The following is a 16,854-nucleotide window of genomic DNA, read 5'->3' on the forward strand; positions in this document are numbered from 1 at the left end:
GTTGAGTTTATACCAAAAAGTTATATTTTGGTTTCATCTGACCACATGAAATTCTCCCAATCCTCTGCTGTATAATCCATGTATCCATTTTGGTATAAACTCAACTGGTCGTGTTTGGAGGAAGAAGAATACTGAGTTGCATCCCAAGAACACCATACCTACTGTGAAGCATGGGGGTGGAAACATCATTTTTCACATTCTGCCTCTCACAGTTGAAGTGTACCTATGATGAAAATTACAGACGTCTGTCGTCATTTTAAGTGGGAGAACTTGCACAATCGGTGGCTGACTAAATACTTTTTTGCCCCACTGTAAATGTTAAAGCAAATCCTGCATCTTCTGTGGCATTACTGAAAACTGCTATTGAGCAGTAATGAAGTTGTCTGCAACTCCAACTACCATATATAGAAGGAGTTACAAACAACTATATCCATTCTATAAAAGGATATAGAATGGATCTGACTATCATTTAAAAAGGTTTCCCTTTAGGCGACCTGTTTTAATTTTTTGTCCCCATACCGTCAGAGGTCCCCCAAAGGTGACTGTGTAAACAGAGCCATGTCCCCATTAAGTCAGCATTGCTAGAACACACACACACACACACACATACTTTCCTCATTCCTCTTAGCAATGATAAGATCCAATTTATGCCCCAAAGTGCTTCTGCCGCCCCACTCGCCTATTTTAAGCTCAGGCAGGAACATCTGCCGTGCACAAACACATCTCGTCCTCTCTGGAAGCGCAGCAAAGTACAAGAAAACAAAAACAAATATTTCTATATCTTTCCCGCACTCACCGTCTGCGTCTGCCTCCGCAGTTACGAGAGCATCTCGCGAAGGGTCAGAGGACCCTGGCCGGGGAGGGCATGTCTCAGATCGTAAGAAGTCTCCTGGAGCTCTTGCAGGGGAGGAGCTACTACAGTGGCGACCTTCTCTTTTCCACGGAGATCTTGCGAAATGTGACGGACACCTTCAAAAGAGCAACCTACATCCCAGCTCCTGACGACGTGCAGGTAGGCCCAGGCCGGACACACCTCGTGAATCCAGAAAAATAAATGAACAAATACGTGTGTTAACCTCCAAAGTGTAACTTTCTGTATATTCTAACAATGTATCATAAAAGGGACGGCGTGGCGCAGTGGGAGAGTGGCCGTGCGCAACCCGAGGGTCCCTGGTTCAAATCCCGCCTAGTACCAACTTCGTCACGTCCGTTGTGTCCTGAGCAAGACACTTCACCCTTGCTCCTGATGGGTGCTGGTTGGCGCCTTGCATGGCAGCTCCCTCCATCAGTGTGTGAATGTGTGTGTGAATGGGTAAATGTGGAAGTAGTGTCAAAGCGCTTTGAGTACCTTGAAGGTAGAAAAGCGCTATACAAGTACAACCCATTTATCATTTATCTATCACACACACACATATATATATATACAGTATATACATATATGTGTATACAGTATATGTATATAAGTGTGTGTGTACATATGATATTAAAAGATTGAATATGTAATTAATAATTAATATAATTGGATATTACGAGTATGTGAAAGTTCGACTACAACCTTGTTTGATTCCCTGCCGACTTTCCTAAAAGTTTTGTACTCAATTAGAAATATCAAGCTGCTCAAATGCGCCAATCGTGGATATGTGTGGAGAGAGTGGTGATATCCTTCACACGCTAATGTCGGTTTTTGATGCCAGGTGACGAGCATTCGATGTTGGTGTTCGCTTACGTGCAGTGATTTCTCCAGATTCTCTGAACATTTTGATGATATTACGGAGCGTAAATGGTGGAATTGTCACGCCTATGGTTCATGTTTTGTTTTGGTCATGCTATGTTTAGTTTTTTGGACATTTAGTTCTATTTTGCATTTCCTTGTTTGTCTTACCATGCCAACTGATTTAGTTTTCTGTCATGTCTGATCATGAGTTTGGTATGGCCATATTACCCTGAGCATCCCCAATCTTATCTGTTCTCAAAGCTAAGCAGTGTCTGGCCTGGTTAGTACTTGGATGGGAGACTGCCTAGGAATACCAGGTGCTTTTGACCCTTTGGACTCTAAGTTCCTTTTTTTCACTCCCTGTTTTGTTACCATGACAACCAATCAGCTCACCTGTCTTGTCTCACACCTGTTTTCACTTATCATGTTCATTATTTAAGCCACAGTTACCAGTTAGTCAGTCTGGCAACATCACCTCATTCACGACCTCGATTATCTGCTTCATGCCTTGCAATGCTGTCCATTTTGTCCACGTAAGTTTTTGTTATTTATGCAACTGCGCAAGTGTTTTTGTTTCATGTTTGTAGTTTATAGCCTTTGTGCTAGTCTTTTGTTTCATAGCCCAGTTTTTTGTACCGCCATTGTGTGCGCTTTTTGTTAGTTCCTGTTTTTAGTTTTAGTGTTAAAATAAAGATGTCTTTACCTTCACGCCGTTTCCACTCCATTCGCTTTGCATCTCGGGAAAGCAAACCAAGACCAAGTTCAAGCCTGACAGGAATCCCTAAATTCCTTGCAATAGCTTGATGCATATAATCACAGCATTATAAATTCTTGTTCATAATGTATTAATGTATGCTCATTTTAAACTTTCATGCAGATAGGGAAACCACAACTAAGTCAATTTAGCAAAATTTTACTTATTAAACAGTTATGAAGCAGTGGCACAAACATTCATGTCATTTTCAAAACAGAAAGTGCAAGATTGTCGGAGACATTTTAAAACAAGTTATGAGTGCACTTTTGTGCATGATGTCAGTCAGATCACATATCAAAACAACACTGAATTAAAGTGCACTTATCGTACAGAACGCCACTACAATAGTTTAAAACAAATAAAGTGATGTCACACAAGATATTTCATTAAGTGTCAAATAAAAATGAGCTGCATAATAGGAAATCAAATAGTGTATGTCCTTCACTATGTGGTAGGTTCCTGCGTACATTATCTCCTTCTGTTCTTGACTATTTTTTTCATACGGTGTTGATGTGGCAATGGTTGCTTGCACATTTTGTTGGTGTGGCATCGGCCGAGATGTTGACATGCGGAGTTTCAAGCACTCTTCATTCTGCAGCGGGTGACTTTTCAAATGATGCTACATATTAGCAGTAATGCTACTTTTCGTAGCAACGCTTTTGCCCCACACTTGACAAATTACGGTTGTCTGTTCGACATCTTCCCGCTTGAAGCCAAAACACCGCCTGACGATGGACCCCCTGCGGTTTTTCTTGGGAATTAATTCTTCCTTCATTTGTTACCAGATTCAAACCTTCTTTCTCTCGTATTACCACTCACACCACAGCTAATGTTACCCATGCTGCTACCTCTCTGCTCCACGAGGGCGTAAACGTAGGTGACGTATGTCAGAAGGAGCGCTTGTTTTAAGTCTCAGTTGAGAGACAAGAAAGAGCGGGAAACGCCTGTAGTGTAATGCCAGCAGCTAAAAGCAACTGCCTGAGAACGTATACTCGAATATCACAATATAGTCATTTTCTTTATTGCACAGAGACAAATTTGCGATATATCGAGTGTATCCCAGCCCTACTTGAAATACAACAAATAAATAAATAAATGCAGGGTAAGTAAGAAAAGCCAACTATTTAACCTTGTAGATTGTTATAGTAGAAATAGGTTAAGCTTTGTCAGTGTGTCATGTGTTATCCAGTTTCCCCTAGGGCAGGGGTCGGCAACCCGCGGCTCCGGAGCCGCATGCGGCTCTTTGGCAACTCTGATGCGGCTCAGCTGCACAATCGCCGACCCCCCAGATTTTTGCGGGGAAATTCCGGAATTCAATGCCTCTCCTGGACATCACCCGGAGTCAATGTTCTCCAATTTTCCCTTGGACTACAATATTAAGGGCGTGCCGGGAAGATATTACTCTTTACCTCCTCTTGAACGTCATCGCGCCCACCATTCACGGAATGCTATTTGCGTCCTCTTTAACGTCATCACGCCCGCCATTCTCGGAATGCTATTTGCGTGCCGACCGGACACATGCATTTCCCTGCTTCTATCGGCACATGTATGAGATTGCAAGGCATACTGGGTGACACAGAGTACACTGACGGTTGTGATATAAACAACTTGAACACTCCTACTAATATGCGCCACATTGTGAACCCACACAAAAGAAGAATGACAAACACATTTCGGGAGAAAATCCTCACAGTAACACAACATAAACGCAACACAACAAATACCCAGAAACCTTTGCATCCATGACACTTCCTGACTATGTTATGCACCCTGCGAGCACCAAACCCCCCCTATCCCTGCCTGGTTGAAGTGGGCGGGGTTTGGTGTTCGCGGGGTGTATAACACAGTCAGGATGTCTCATGGATGAAAAGGATTCTGGGTATTTATTGTGTTACTGTGAGGATTTTCTCCCGAAATGTGTTTGTCATTCTTCTTTTGTATGGGTTCACAATGTGGCACATTTTAGTAGGAGTGTTAAAGTTGTTTATATCACAACCGTCGCTGTACTCTGTGTCACCCAGTATGCCTTCCAGTCGTGTGCGTGAATCTGCGGAAGCCTCTCACAACATGTTGCTGGACTGGCAAGCAGTTTGTACATGTTGTAGAAGGTGTTTAAGGCAATTGCTTCATAGCATGCCCTTATTGTTGTCATCTGGGTGACCACCAGCAGATATTGGCGAGAATAGTTGCGGCTCCCTTTGTCTTCCTCATTTTGGGAAACGGGTCGAAATGGCTCTTTGAGTGGTAAAGGTTGCCGACCCCTGCCCTAGGGCAACAATCTTAATATATATTTATGTTCTAATCGGGTTCATGTTTGTAGAATATGTCTCGGGCCAATAAAAAAAATACAACAAAACAAGCACAAACGGCCCCTCTGCCAAACTTTGGACACTCCTGACTGTTGTTTATTTTCCGCATTTTTTCACTCTTCCAGAAATTCTTCCAGATAATCAGCCTGATGTTGGACATGGAAAACCTCGACAAGTGGGAGGATGTGCATCAGGTGACGTTTTTTTTTTTTTTTTTTTTTTTTACCCCATCCATCGTTAAGTGTTTCATTATTGGGACCACCTGTTACTTCATCCTTATGACTCGTCTTTGACCCAGCTTGGCGCCCTTGAGCTTGAACACTTCTGGAGATGACAAATGTACTCCGAGACGCACAAGGTTGACGATGTTGACCCTTTTCTGCTTTGTGAAAGGTCGCTCCCGGCGCTGCCCTGCTGATGAGAACTCTGGAGGATTTCATCCATCTCATCGGCGAGGCCCAAAAGCCTTTTCAGAGTTTCCTGGTGGTGACCAACAACCTGAGTAAGTGCTGTGTAAATAAATACATACGAGTACATCAAAATGTTTTACTAAAGTTCATTCATCCATCTGAGACTTTTTGAAAGATAATAGGCAAGCCGGTCACGTGACTTTCCACATTTACGGCTTTGTGTCACGTCGTACTGACACACATCATCTTGATCAATACAAAGTCAAGGACATTTTTTGCCAGTTTATTTGGGTTACCACTCCATTTATGTTGAAATAGCATGGCTTCAAATTCCACATTTACGGCTTTGTGTCTCGCCGACCTCACTCTCTCGGCTTCCGTCTGCTTCGACGTCTCACTCTTCCTTCGTGCTCTCTTCCAAAAGCAGTCGTTCATCCTCCGTATGCTCAGCTTCTATAAGATACGGTTGGGAATACTCATTAAATCACTTTAAAATGCATTCAAAAAGAGTCAACGGTACTTCATTTACGTTCTGTAACCTGTATAATAACCACACTGTAGTAACATTGTTATTGTACAAGTGAACACTGAGGAACTATTTTTCTAGTGTACTAACACATCTGGCGGGCTACGGTATTAGCCGTAAAAGCTAGCTACGGAAATAGATAAGCTAGAATGTACATCAACACAAAACATGTTTTAGTTAGTAATGGACAACACTGTGATAAGACACCAATCTGTACTGAGTGAAAAACATGAAAAAATCATATACAATATCTGTAAAGTAGTATTTCATGTTTTGTTTGGACACAGCTAGCCAGACAGTGTATGTACTGTAGTCATACTAAAACACATCATCTTGATCAATACAAAGTGTTACTCACTCAAAGGTCAAGGAAATTTTTTCCAGTTTATTTGGGCTACCACTCCATTTATGTTGAAATAGCATGGCTTCAAATTCCACATTTACGGCTTTGTGTCTCGCCGACCTCACTCTCTCGGCTTCCGTCTGCTCCGACGTCTCGCTCTTCCTTCGTGCTCACTTCCAAAAGCAGTCGTTCATCCTCCGTATGTTCAGCTTCTAAAAGATATGGTTGGAAATTCTCATTAAATCACTTTAAAATGCATTCAAAAAGAGTCAACAGTACTTCATTTACGTTCTGTAACCTGTATAATAACCACACTGTAGTAACATTGTTATTGTACGAGTGAACACTGAGGAACTATTTTTCTAGTGTACTAACACATCGGCGTGCTACGGTATTAGCTGTAAAAGCTAGCTACGCAAATAGATAAGCTAGAATGTACATCAACACAAAACATGTTTTAGTTAGTAATGGACAACACTGTGATAAGACACCAATCTGTACTGAGCGAAAAACATGAAAAATCATATTACAATATCTGTAAAGTAGTATTTCATGTTTTGTTTGGACACAGCTGGCCAGAAAGTGTATGTACTGTAGTCGTACTAACACACATCATCTTGATCAATACAAAGTGTTACTCACTCAATGGTCGAGTAATTTTTTTCCAGTTTATTTGGGTTACCACTCCATTTATGTTGATATAGCATGGCTTCAAATTCCACATTTACGGCTTTGTGTCACGCCGACCTCACTCTCTCGGCTTCCGTCTGCTCCGACGTCTCACTCTTCCTCCGCCCTTGCTTCTAGAAGCAGTCGTTCATCCTCCGTATGTTCAGCTTCTAAAAGATAAGGTTGAGAATGCTCATTTGTCCAAAAATAATCGTCTTTGTTGTCTTTTACCAAGATTATAAAACACTACCGTGTTTGTTTCTGGAAGTAGGAACACACATTTGTTTTGGGAAGTGCGTTGCTATGGAAATGGAAATACTGTATGTGCGGAAAAATTTGTTCCGGCAATCATTAAAAAGACCAAAATCGGGTAAATAACGTTTATATTACATATTATTATGAATATGTCTGTTACTACATTATATATATATATATATATTTATACTTAAAGTGTGTATATTGTACATATTACATATTATATGTGTATATATATATATATTTATATATATATATATATATATTTGCAGTGTTATATTGTACATATTACATATTGTTATGAAGATGTCTGTTACTACATTATATATATATATATATATATATATATATATATATATATATATATATATATACCTGTATAATAACCACACTGTAGTAACATTGTTATTGTATGAGAGAGAACTGAGCTATATTGACCTTGGACTACAGGAGGCCTTAAGTCATTACAAATATAGAATTACATGTAAAAGTGTCATATTCTGACAAACATATATATATATATATATATATATATATATATATATATATATATATATATATATACATATATATATATATGTGTATATATTTGCAGTGTTGTACATAATACATATTGTTATGAAGGTGACTGTTACTACATTATCCATATATATATATATATATATATATATATATATATATTACTGTATATACTTGGAGTGTGTATATTGTACATATTGCATATTGTTTTGAAGGTTCTTTCCTCTCATAATGATTGTGAATGATGGCTAAAATTCCAAATAAATTGCAGTTACCCTTCAACATTGTGACATAGTGGAAGTTTTGGGATTAGATAAACTCTGCTTCTTCCTACTCCTTTTCGGACAAGTTGCCTCATGCCCATCAAGATGATGGGCATGTAGCAGCGTGTCAATAACACCTCAGTTGCCAGCCGCCGCGCCGCATGCTAAGTGTCGCCGTCTGTTGTTTGCGCAGTGATAACCATCCAGCGAGAGCCTGTGTCAGCGGTTTCCAGCGATATTAACTTCCCCATGAAGGGCCGCAGGGGGATGAAGGACTGGGCCAGGACAGCCGAGGACAAGCTCTACATACCCAAGGAGGTCTTCACCGTCCCAAATGAAGGTAGGACGACACAGAACAAGTGCAACTTTTTTCCATTCAAGCGCGACCATATCGGGTGTTGTTGACACGAAACGGTCACCGCGAGCGTCTCTATGGTCAGGCTGCAAAAACCGAGCCCCGAGTCATCCTTTTGGATAAGATTGAGTTATCACTTCACCCGCTCTGTCTCAACACGTTTTAGCGACGCGTTATCGCGGCGCCCAACACCCTCTTCAGTCAAGGTCAGACAAGTCGGACAAGAAGTGTTACTATCAGCGCAAATTTATGCATTTAGGAATGTGTCTGGTCGAGGCAGACAGACGACTAGTGAAGGGGAGTGGAAGGGCAGCGCCGAGGCAGATTTACGCCGGGAAGAGTCTCCCGAGGGTTCCTGGAGATGTTGCACGGCTTTGAGTTCGTTCGAAAAGAGACACTCAATTGCTGTAAATTGGTCTTTGGTTGTTTAATGCAAAGCAAAGTGCAGGTAAAGCTGGAAGTGTCTGCTTGTTTGCAGGTAGCCACGGTCTCATCCGTCTTAATGTTGTTTAGCACACAATCAGGGTATTGTTTGGACTACATTTACCTGGGGGGAGTCAAAGTGAGGTGTCACTGCTTAGCCACCTGACTATTTATATCATTTGAGTTTGAAAAACATTTAAATATTGTTTGGTTACTTTTTTGTTGTTACGAATAATTTCTGATCAATATGTGAGAAGCCTTTTTACTGGTCGGTATCACGCATCCACGCCCGTATCTTCATCAGCCCAAACCGACCGATAAAAAGGCTTCTCATGCTGCCTTCAGAGGAGGCCTCGTTCATAAAATTGAAGTTCAGGAGTAAAAAAAAGGGTTTTCAAACTGTAAAAAATGATTTGATATAAAAGGAAAACTATTTCCAACCAAAAAATATATCTGCAATCAAAAACTATTTTCCGACCAAAAAAAGGATTTATCAAAGAAAACTAGTTTTTCCCCCAAAATATTTGAAAGTGAAAACGGAAAAAAATCAACTAACAAAAAAAAAGATTTATAACTAAACATTGATTTGTAACCAATAAATTATGTACAACTAAATCCTTTTTATGGTTTGAAATTTTTTTTTTTTTTTTTTCAAATTTAAAACCTTTTTTTTTTTGGTTAGTTGCATAAAAATACATTTTCTACACACGTTTAAATGATCTACATTGATCAGCAGCTATATTGACCTTGGACTACAGGAGGCCTTAAGTCATTACAAATATAGAATTAAATGTCGAAGTGTCATATTCTGACACCGCTGAGTCATCCTGGGGGGGATTTTTGACATTTTTCTCATTTTTGCGCTTCCCAACACTTGTGGAACTCACTCCCGGGGAGGAAATTTTGACCATTTTTACAATTTTTGGACATTTTTATAATTTTGGCTTTCTGGAACTCACTTTCGGGAAGTCATTTTAAACATTTTGACCATTTTTCCACATTTTGGCCTGGGTTTTTTTTTGCCTTTTTCTTCCCGTGTCTTCTGTGAGTCATCCTGGGGCGGATTTTTGACGTTTTTTCTCATTTTAGCTCTTCCCGAGACTCGTTGAACTCAATCCCGGGGAGGGAATTTTGACTATTTTTCCGCATTTTGGCCTGTTTTTGCCTTTTGCTTCCTGGGTCACCTGTGAGTCATCCCAGAGGGTATTTTTGACATTTTTCTCATTTTAGCTCTTCCCGAGACTCGTGGAACTAACTCCCGGGAAGATAATTTTGACCATTTTTTGAAATCTTTCTCATTTTGGCTCTTCCTGAGATTTGCAGAACTTACTCCCGGGGTGGAAATGTTGACCATTTTTCCACATTTTGGCCTATTTTTGCCTCTTTTTTTCTCGGTTGCCTGTGAGTCATCCTGGGGGGTATTTTTTTATTTTTTTCTCATTTTGGCTTTTCCCAAGACTTGTGGAACTCACTTTCGGGAGGGATTTTTGACCATTTTTCCACATTTTGGCCTGTTTTTGCCCTTTTCTTCCCGGGTTGCTTGTGAGTCATCCCGGCGGGTATTTGACATTTTTCTCATTTGGGCTTTCACAAAGATTTGTGGAATTCACTCCTGGAGAGGGAATTTTGACCATTTTGAACATTTATCCACATTTGGCCTATTTTTGCCTTTTTCCTTTTTTCTTCCCGTGTCTTCTGGGAGTCATCCTGGGGGGTATTTTTGACATTTTTCTCATTTTGGCTCTTCCCAAGACTTGTGGAACTCACTCCCGGGTAGGAAATTTTGACCATTTTGCCAATTTTTGGAAATTTTTCGCATTTTGGCTCTTCCCGACGGAGATTTGTGGAACTCACTTTCGGGGAAGTAATTTTGAACATTTTGACATTTTTTCTACATTTTTGCCTTTTTTTTGGCCTTTTTCTTCCCGTGTCTTCTGTGAGTCATCCTGGGGGGGATTTTTGACGTTCTTTCTCATTTTAGCTCTTCCCGAGACTTGTTGAACTCAATCCCGGGGAGGGAATTTCTGACCATTTTTCAGCATTTTGGCCTGTCTTTTTCTTCCCGGGTCACCTGTGAGTCATCCCAGAGGGTTTTTTGACATTTTTCTCATTTTAGCTCTTCCCGAGACTTGTGGAACTAACTCCGGGGATAGAATTTTGACCATTTTTTGACATTTTGACCATTTTGGCTCTTCCCGAGACTTGTAGATCTCACTCCCAGGGAGGAAATGTTGACCATTTTTCCACATTTTGGCCTGTTTTTGCCTTTTTTTTTTTCGGGTTGCCTGTGATCATCCTGGGGGTTATTTTTTTTTTAATTTTTCTCATTTTGGCTTTTCCCAAGACTTGTGGAACTCACTTTCGGGAGGGATTTTTGACCGTTTTTCCACATTTTGGCCTGTTTTTGCCCCTTTCTCCCGGGTTGCTTGTGAGTCATCCCGGCAGGTATTTGACATTTTTCTAATTTTGGCTCTAACAAAGATTTGTGGAATTCACACCTGGGGAGGTAATTTTGACCATTTTTCCAGACGTTGGCCTGTTTTTGACTTTTTCTTCCTGTGAGACCATCTCAACCATTTTTCCACATTTTGGCCTGTTTTTGCCTTTTTCTTCCCAGGTCGCCTGTGAGTCATCCCATTTTTTTTTGTTGTTGTAATTTTTCTCCTTTTAGCTCTTCCCGAGACTTCTGGATATCACTCCCGGGGAGGGAATTTTGACCATTTTTCCACATTTGACCTATTTTTCTTCCCGTGTCTTCTGGGAGTCATCCTGGGGGGTATTTTTGACATTTTTGTCATTTTGGCTTTTCCTAAGACTTGTGGAACTCACTCCCGGGGAGGGAAATTTGAGCATTTTGACAATTTTTCCGCATCTTTCTCATTTTGGCTCTTCCTGGGACTTGTGGAACTCAGTCCCGGGGAGGGAATTTTGACCATTTCGATTTCGACTCAATTAGTTAGTTTCTTTGATCAGCAGCTACAGTATATTGTCAAGAGTGCGACACAAGCGAGGGCTCGTGTGGCAATGTTGACGTTCAGAACGACGGGACCCAGTCTCACCAACCGAGCGAAACGCGACCTAAATCCGCTGGTCCGACTCCACGGTAAAGAGCGGCACGTGCTAAAAGCATCAAAGACCGGTAGAGAAGAAAGCATTGTCGGGATTGGCAGACACACACAGAAAAAAAGGCCAAGGTCACGTCTCACACGAAATTACACCGGCTGACTTCCTGTCTGTCGTGCCTGCCCAAATTACAGCCCTGAGAAAGTGGCGGCTGTGAGAAGTGAGCTGTCTGACATCTTTGACTTCCACTGATGACACTGACTCTCTGACTGGCACCTGAACGCCTCATCAATGGCCTCCATGCTTACTTGGCTGTTGTTTTGGACAAAAAAAAAACATCTACTTCTTGAAGAGTCGGTAGAAACTGGGAAGAATGCAGAAGTAGGCAAACTGCTGCTAATGAGTGACAGTTTTTTTTAATGCCCACTGGTTGCTAGGTTCACTGTTGCTATGGTAACATCAGTGATACTCTCCCTGGGAGGCTCCATTGTATACAAAGTGCCCTCGTGTTTTTCTTTTCAGGAGTGTCGCTGTGTCTGCTCACGAAACCACAATTGGTGCATTTTTTTAAACCCATTTTTATTATGTGAAGCCAAGTGGATTTGTGAGATGTTTTTTTTTTATCAGGACTAATCCACCTGGCTCGCATGGGCGAAAAAAAAAAATAGTCCCTACAGAATTTCACAGGCTCGTTTTGTGATTGTTGCACGTTAAAAGGCCTGAATTGGCGGTCACTGTTTCAGGAAGTGGTGATGTTTTGGGGCTAATTGTATTTTGTGGACTATAAGAGTAAATAAGCCCTAATAAAAATATATCCAACAATATCAAAAGTCAATATATTAGCTGCCCTGTACTATAAGCTGCATATATATATATATAAACACGGTTCAATCGTCCTGTCCCCTTAGCAGAAAAACAGCCCCAAAGCATGATGTTTCCACCCCCATGCTTCACAGTAGGTATGGTGTTCTTGGGATGCAACTCAGTATTCTTCTTCCTCCAAACACCACGAGTTGAGTTTATAACAAAAAGTTCTATTTTGGTTTCATCCGACCACATGACATTCTCCCAATCCTCTGCTGTATCATCCATGCATCCATTTTGTGTTTAATAAAAATAAAGACATTTAAAAATGTTTTTTTAAAGAAATACATTCTCGCGGCCCAGCCCCACCCAGACTCTGCATCCAGTGGCCCCCAGGTAAATTGAGTTTGAGACCCCTGCCTCACATGCTAAATGTTTCCGATTGTCTATCCAAGACAAATCCTCCCCTCTGGCATCCGTGTTTGGTGCCTTCCTGTCAAAGTAATTGTTGTTTGACTTTAAGCTCCGCAGACATCAGATCATTATTTCCAATTTAGCAGCGCCGACCTTGGTACTTTTAAGTGGATCATTAATAGGAGTGAAAAGTGAAAGGCAGCAGCCATTAAGACATATTTTAATCTAATTAGGGCCATTAAAGTTGATACGAGAGAATCTTTTTCAACTGTTAAGTCTTTTGATTGTCACTGTGATATCACCCTTTTCTCTCTCTAAGCACCACCAGGATGAGCAACATTGGGTTTAAGTTAGGTTGAGTCAGGGGTGTCCAAAGTGCGGCCCGGGGGCCATTTTTTAACGGCACATTTTAGGAATACAATTGAAAAAAATTTAAAACATAAAAAGTGGTATAAAAGAGCAAACAGGTGAAATGTAACAAGAAATTGTTGCAATGCTTACTCTTATAACAAAAAGCTGCCATGCAGGCTGTTTCTTTTTTTTTAAATAATAATGAATCAAAATCAATGTCATTTTTTATTATTGACCTATTCAAGGCTTCGATCACGTCACATTAAATATTCCACTTTGAGATATTTTTTGGGAAAAATGTTGCATATTTTGTGTTTTGCCATGTAAAAAAACTATGCTGTTTTTTTTTTTTTTTAAACAAGGGCCTAAAACAAACAAACAAAACATAAACAACAATTACCCTTAAAATTTACGGATATATCTGAAGTCGATCTCGAGATTATTGTGCTGAAAGTAAACAGTAAAAAAACAGTATTATGTATTTTTTAACACTTTAATAACTTTTGGATCCACAATTATTTTTGTGTGATTTGTCTTTAAGTGTCATCGCTCAAAAAATAATAATGAATCAAAATCAAGAATTAAGGCTCCAATTATTATGTAATCTAAAATATTCCACCTAAAAAAGTTATTGGTTGAAAATATTGCATATTTTGTGTTTTTTCCATTTTTTTTTTATGTTGATCTTCAGATTTCAAAATTGTAATACTATTAAATACTATTAAAAATTATAATACTGAATATTGACACATTTTTAATTCTTTTTTTTTTTTTTTTTTACTAAAACCCTTTGGGGTCCCCGGGATCATTACTGAGTGGAGGCCTGAATGTCCATCCATCCATCCATCCATTTTCTACCGCTTATTCCCTTTATGGGGTCGCGGGGGGCGCTGGCGCCTATCTCAGCTACAATCGGGTGGAAGGCGGGGTACACCCTGGACAAGTCGCCACCTCATCGCAGGGCAGGCCTGAATGTATATTTTGTATACATATATTGTAATGGTTTTTAAAATAAAAATTATGAAATGGCCCCCGCTTGCTCTGATTTTTCAGTGTGCGGCTCTCAGTGGAAAAAGTTTGGACACCCCTGGGTTAAGTTACCTACTCAGTGGCGTAGTGGTTTGAGTGTCCAACCTGGGATGGGTAGGTCGTGAGTTCAACCCCGGCCGAGTCATACCAAAGACTATAGAAACGGGAGCCATTACCTCCCTGCTTGGCACTCAGCATCAAGGGTTGGAATTGGGGGTTAAATCATCAAAAATGATTCCCGGGCGCGGCCACCGCTGCTGCTCACTGCTCCCCTCACCTCCCAGGGGGTGAACAAGGGGATGGGTCGAATGCAAAGGACAAAAAAATTATATATATTTTTTTGTCACATAAACTAGGTGTGGTGAAATTACGCTCTGCATTTGACACATCACCCTTGATCACACCCAGGAAGGTGAGGGGAGCAGTGAGCAGCTGTGATGGCCACGCCCGGGATCTCAAACCACAGCTTGAGATCCCTGAAAAATGGGGACGAAGTGGCGCGTGCCAGCAACCTGATGGTTCCTGGTTTCATCCCCACCTACTAGCAACCTCGTCACGTCCGTTGTGTCCTTGAGCAAGACACTTCACCCCTTGCTCCTGTGTGAATGTGTGTGTGAATGGGTGAATTTTGATGTAGTCTCAAAGCGCTTTGAGTACCTTGAAGGTGGAAAAGCGCTATACAAGCATAACCCATTTACCGAATAGACTAAAAAAAAGACTAAATCATATATTTAAAGACAGATATTTTTTATTCTTCAGCCTTTTCTTCTTAAGTCACGCCTTTTCGCTCTAATTTTGCGTTTGTCTTCATTTTACTTCTGTCACATGCCTTAAAAAAGAGGCGGTAATGCCCCTGGCCTTGTGGAGGCGGACATCCACTCTCACGGGGAGTCCTCCCACCAACGCTTTATTTGATTAAATGGTAAATGGGTGATACTTGTATAGCGTTTTTCTACCTTCTAGGTACTCAAAGAGCTTTGACATGTTTTCCACATTCACCAATTCACACACTGATGGCAGGAGCTGCCATGCAAGGCCCTATGGGACCACCACCCATCAGGAGCAAGGGGTGAAGTGTCTTGCTCAAGGACACAACGGACGTGACGAGAAGGTAGAAGGCGGGGATCGAACCAGGAACCCTCAGGTTGCTGGCACGGCCATTCTCCTAACCCCGCCACGTCGATCAGGGAACAAACGCACTCGCTAAATACAGCTACAAATGCGATCATCCTGTTCCGTGGCCACACCCTCTTTTACGCTACACTTGTGTTTGTTTTCGAGCAAGGGTGAATCGGACGTGTTAAATCCGCATTGGTGTCTGGCCTCCAGGGCGAAGCGAAAAAATGGAAGTACTTTATTTTCCGGACCGTAGAGCGCACCAGATTATGCCCTCTAGTGGGTTCTTCACTAGGTATAACACTCTTTTATTCTCCTAAAAATCAATACTGTTCTGCCTTCCAGCACAATGTATTTTCCTCCTGCGTCAACTCATCAACACCTCCAACTCCAACTCCGTGTCTCGTCCGGGCTGCTGCTAATAAAGGCGACAGGTGATTACATAACAAGGTCCACCTGGGCCATCCACTCACCTGTCGCTGACTTCGAGGCCGGTTCTTTCCGCACCCTGTTCCGCGGAAAACCTGTAGACCACGCCCCCTCCACTCTTAGCTTATACGCCCATCATAGTAATACTCCTCTGTAGAAGCACAGTGCATTCCATCTAGCGTTGTGGTTTCATAGCTTACCAAAGTCTTACTAAAACATTTTCAAAAGATTTTTGAGCGCCGTGTGTAATGTTGTATATTTTCAATGGAACATATAAAATGTTGGCGTTGTTTACTCGAGTCATATTGCAGTCAACACATATCTCTTATGTGTGACTGCCATCTAGTGCTCCCACTTATCACGACACCATGTACCAAATAAAATAGTTTTGAGGTTGGTTACCAAAACCAGAATTATTCCGTACATTAGGGAAAAAAATACTTTTATTTGCCTTATGGTCTAGAAAATGTGATCTTGTCTCCTTTTTTAGGAGGGCCCTGACAAGGAGTGATATTGGAAGCTAACAGGCTGTGAATGTTTTTTGTTTCAGAGGCGGAGACGGACTCGGAGGCGACCATGTACTACGTCATCGGAGCCATCCTGTATCGAACCTTGGGCGCCATTTTGCCGCCACCAAGGTGAGGAACGCTCTTTGGAAGTCTCGGCTCCTTGCCAGCTACCTATGCTTGTTGTTTTTATTTTGTATTCTCTTTGAAAACTTCATCCCCATCTCTCTCCCTCGCTACTTTTTCTATTTCTGTGCCTTTTCTTCTCTCTTTTCCTCTTCCAAACATCCCTTCCTCCTCGGTCTTGACGCCCAATTCCTTGCGTCAGCCTAATAATCACACCGATGTTTTGGATCTAGGGGGGAAAAAAACTGTATTTCCCCAGGTAGGAGGTGTCCATCTGCGGCTAATAATTTATTTTGAAGACAAAAGCGTGATATGTGGAGTAAAAGAGCAAAGGGGTGAAATGTTAGGAGAAAAAGTTGCAATGTTGACTTAAATAACACCAAAACTGCCATTCGTGCTTTTGCTTTATAGCTGGCATAGCTCAAAAAATAATAATGTATCAAAATCAATGTTGTTAGGGATTATTGAATAGTCCA

General features: G+C 41.1%; 1 protein-coding gene across 18 annotated transcripts in view; it reads left to right on the plus strand.

The window, feature by feature from the left end:
• Positions 1 to 16,854, plus strand: part of adgrb2 (adhesion G protein-coupled receptor B2) — a 1,085,043-nt gene that overhangs the window by 757,375 nt on the left and 310,814 nt on the right. For all 18 annotated transcript variants that reach the window (XM_061882474.1, XM_061882487.1, XM_061882489.1 and 15 more), the window contains 5 exons: positions 818 to 1,012; positions 4,903 to 4,971; positions 5,171 to 5,279; positions 7,956 to 8,102; positions 16,297 to 16,384. In XM_061882474.1, the coding sequence (XP_061738458.1) occupies positions 818 to 1,012; positions 4,903 to 4,971; positions 5,171 to 5,279; positions 7,956 to 8,102; positions 16,297 to 16,384 (608 nt within the window). The remainder of the gene's footprint in view (positions 1 to 817; positions 1,013 to 4,902; positions 4,972 to 5,170; positions 5,280 to 7,955; positions 8,103 to 16,296; positions 16,385 to 16,854) is intronic.

This window comes from Nerophis ophidion, linkage group LG21 (genome assembly GCF_033978795.1).
Source record: "Nerophis ophidion isolate RoL-2023_Sa linkage group LG21, RoL_Noph_v1.0, whole genome shotgun sequence".
NCBI classification, from domain to species: Eukaryota; Metazoa; Chordata; class Actinopteri; order Syngnathiformes; family Syngnathidae; genus Nerophis; species Nerophis ophidion.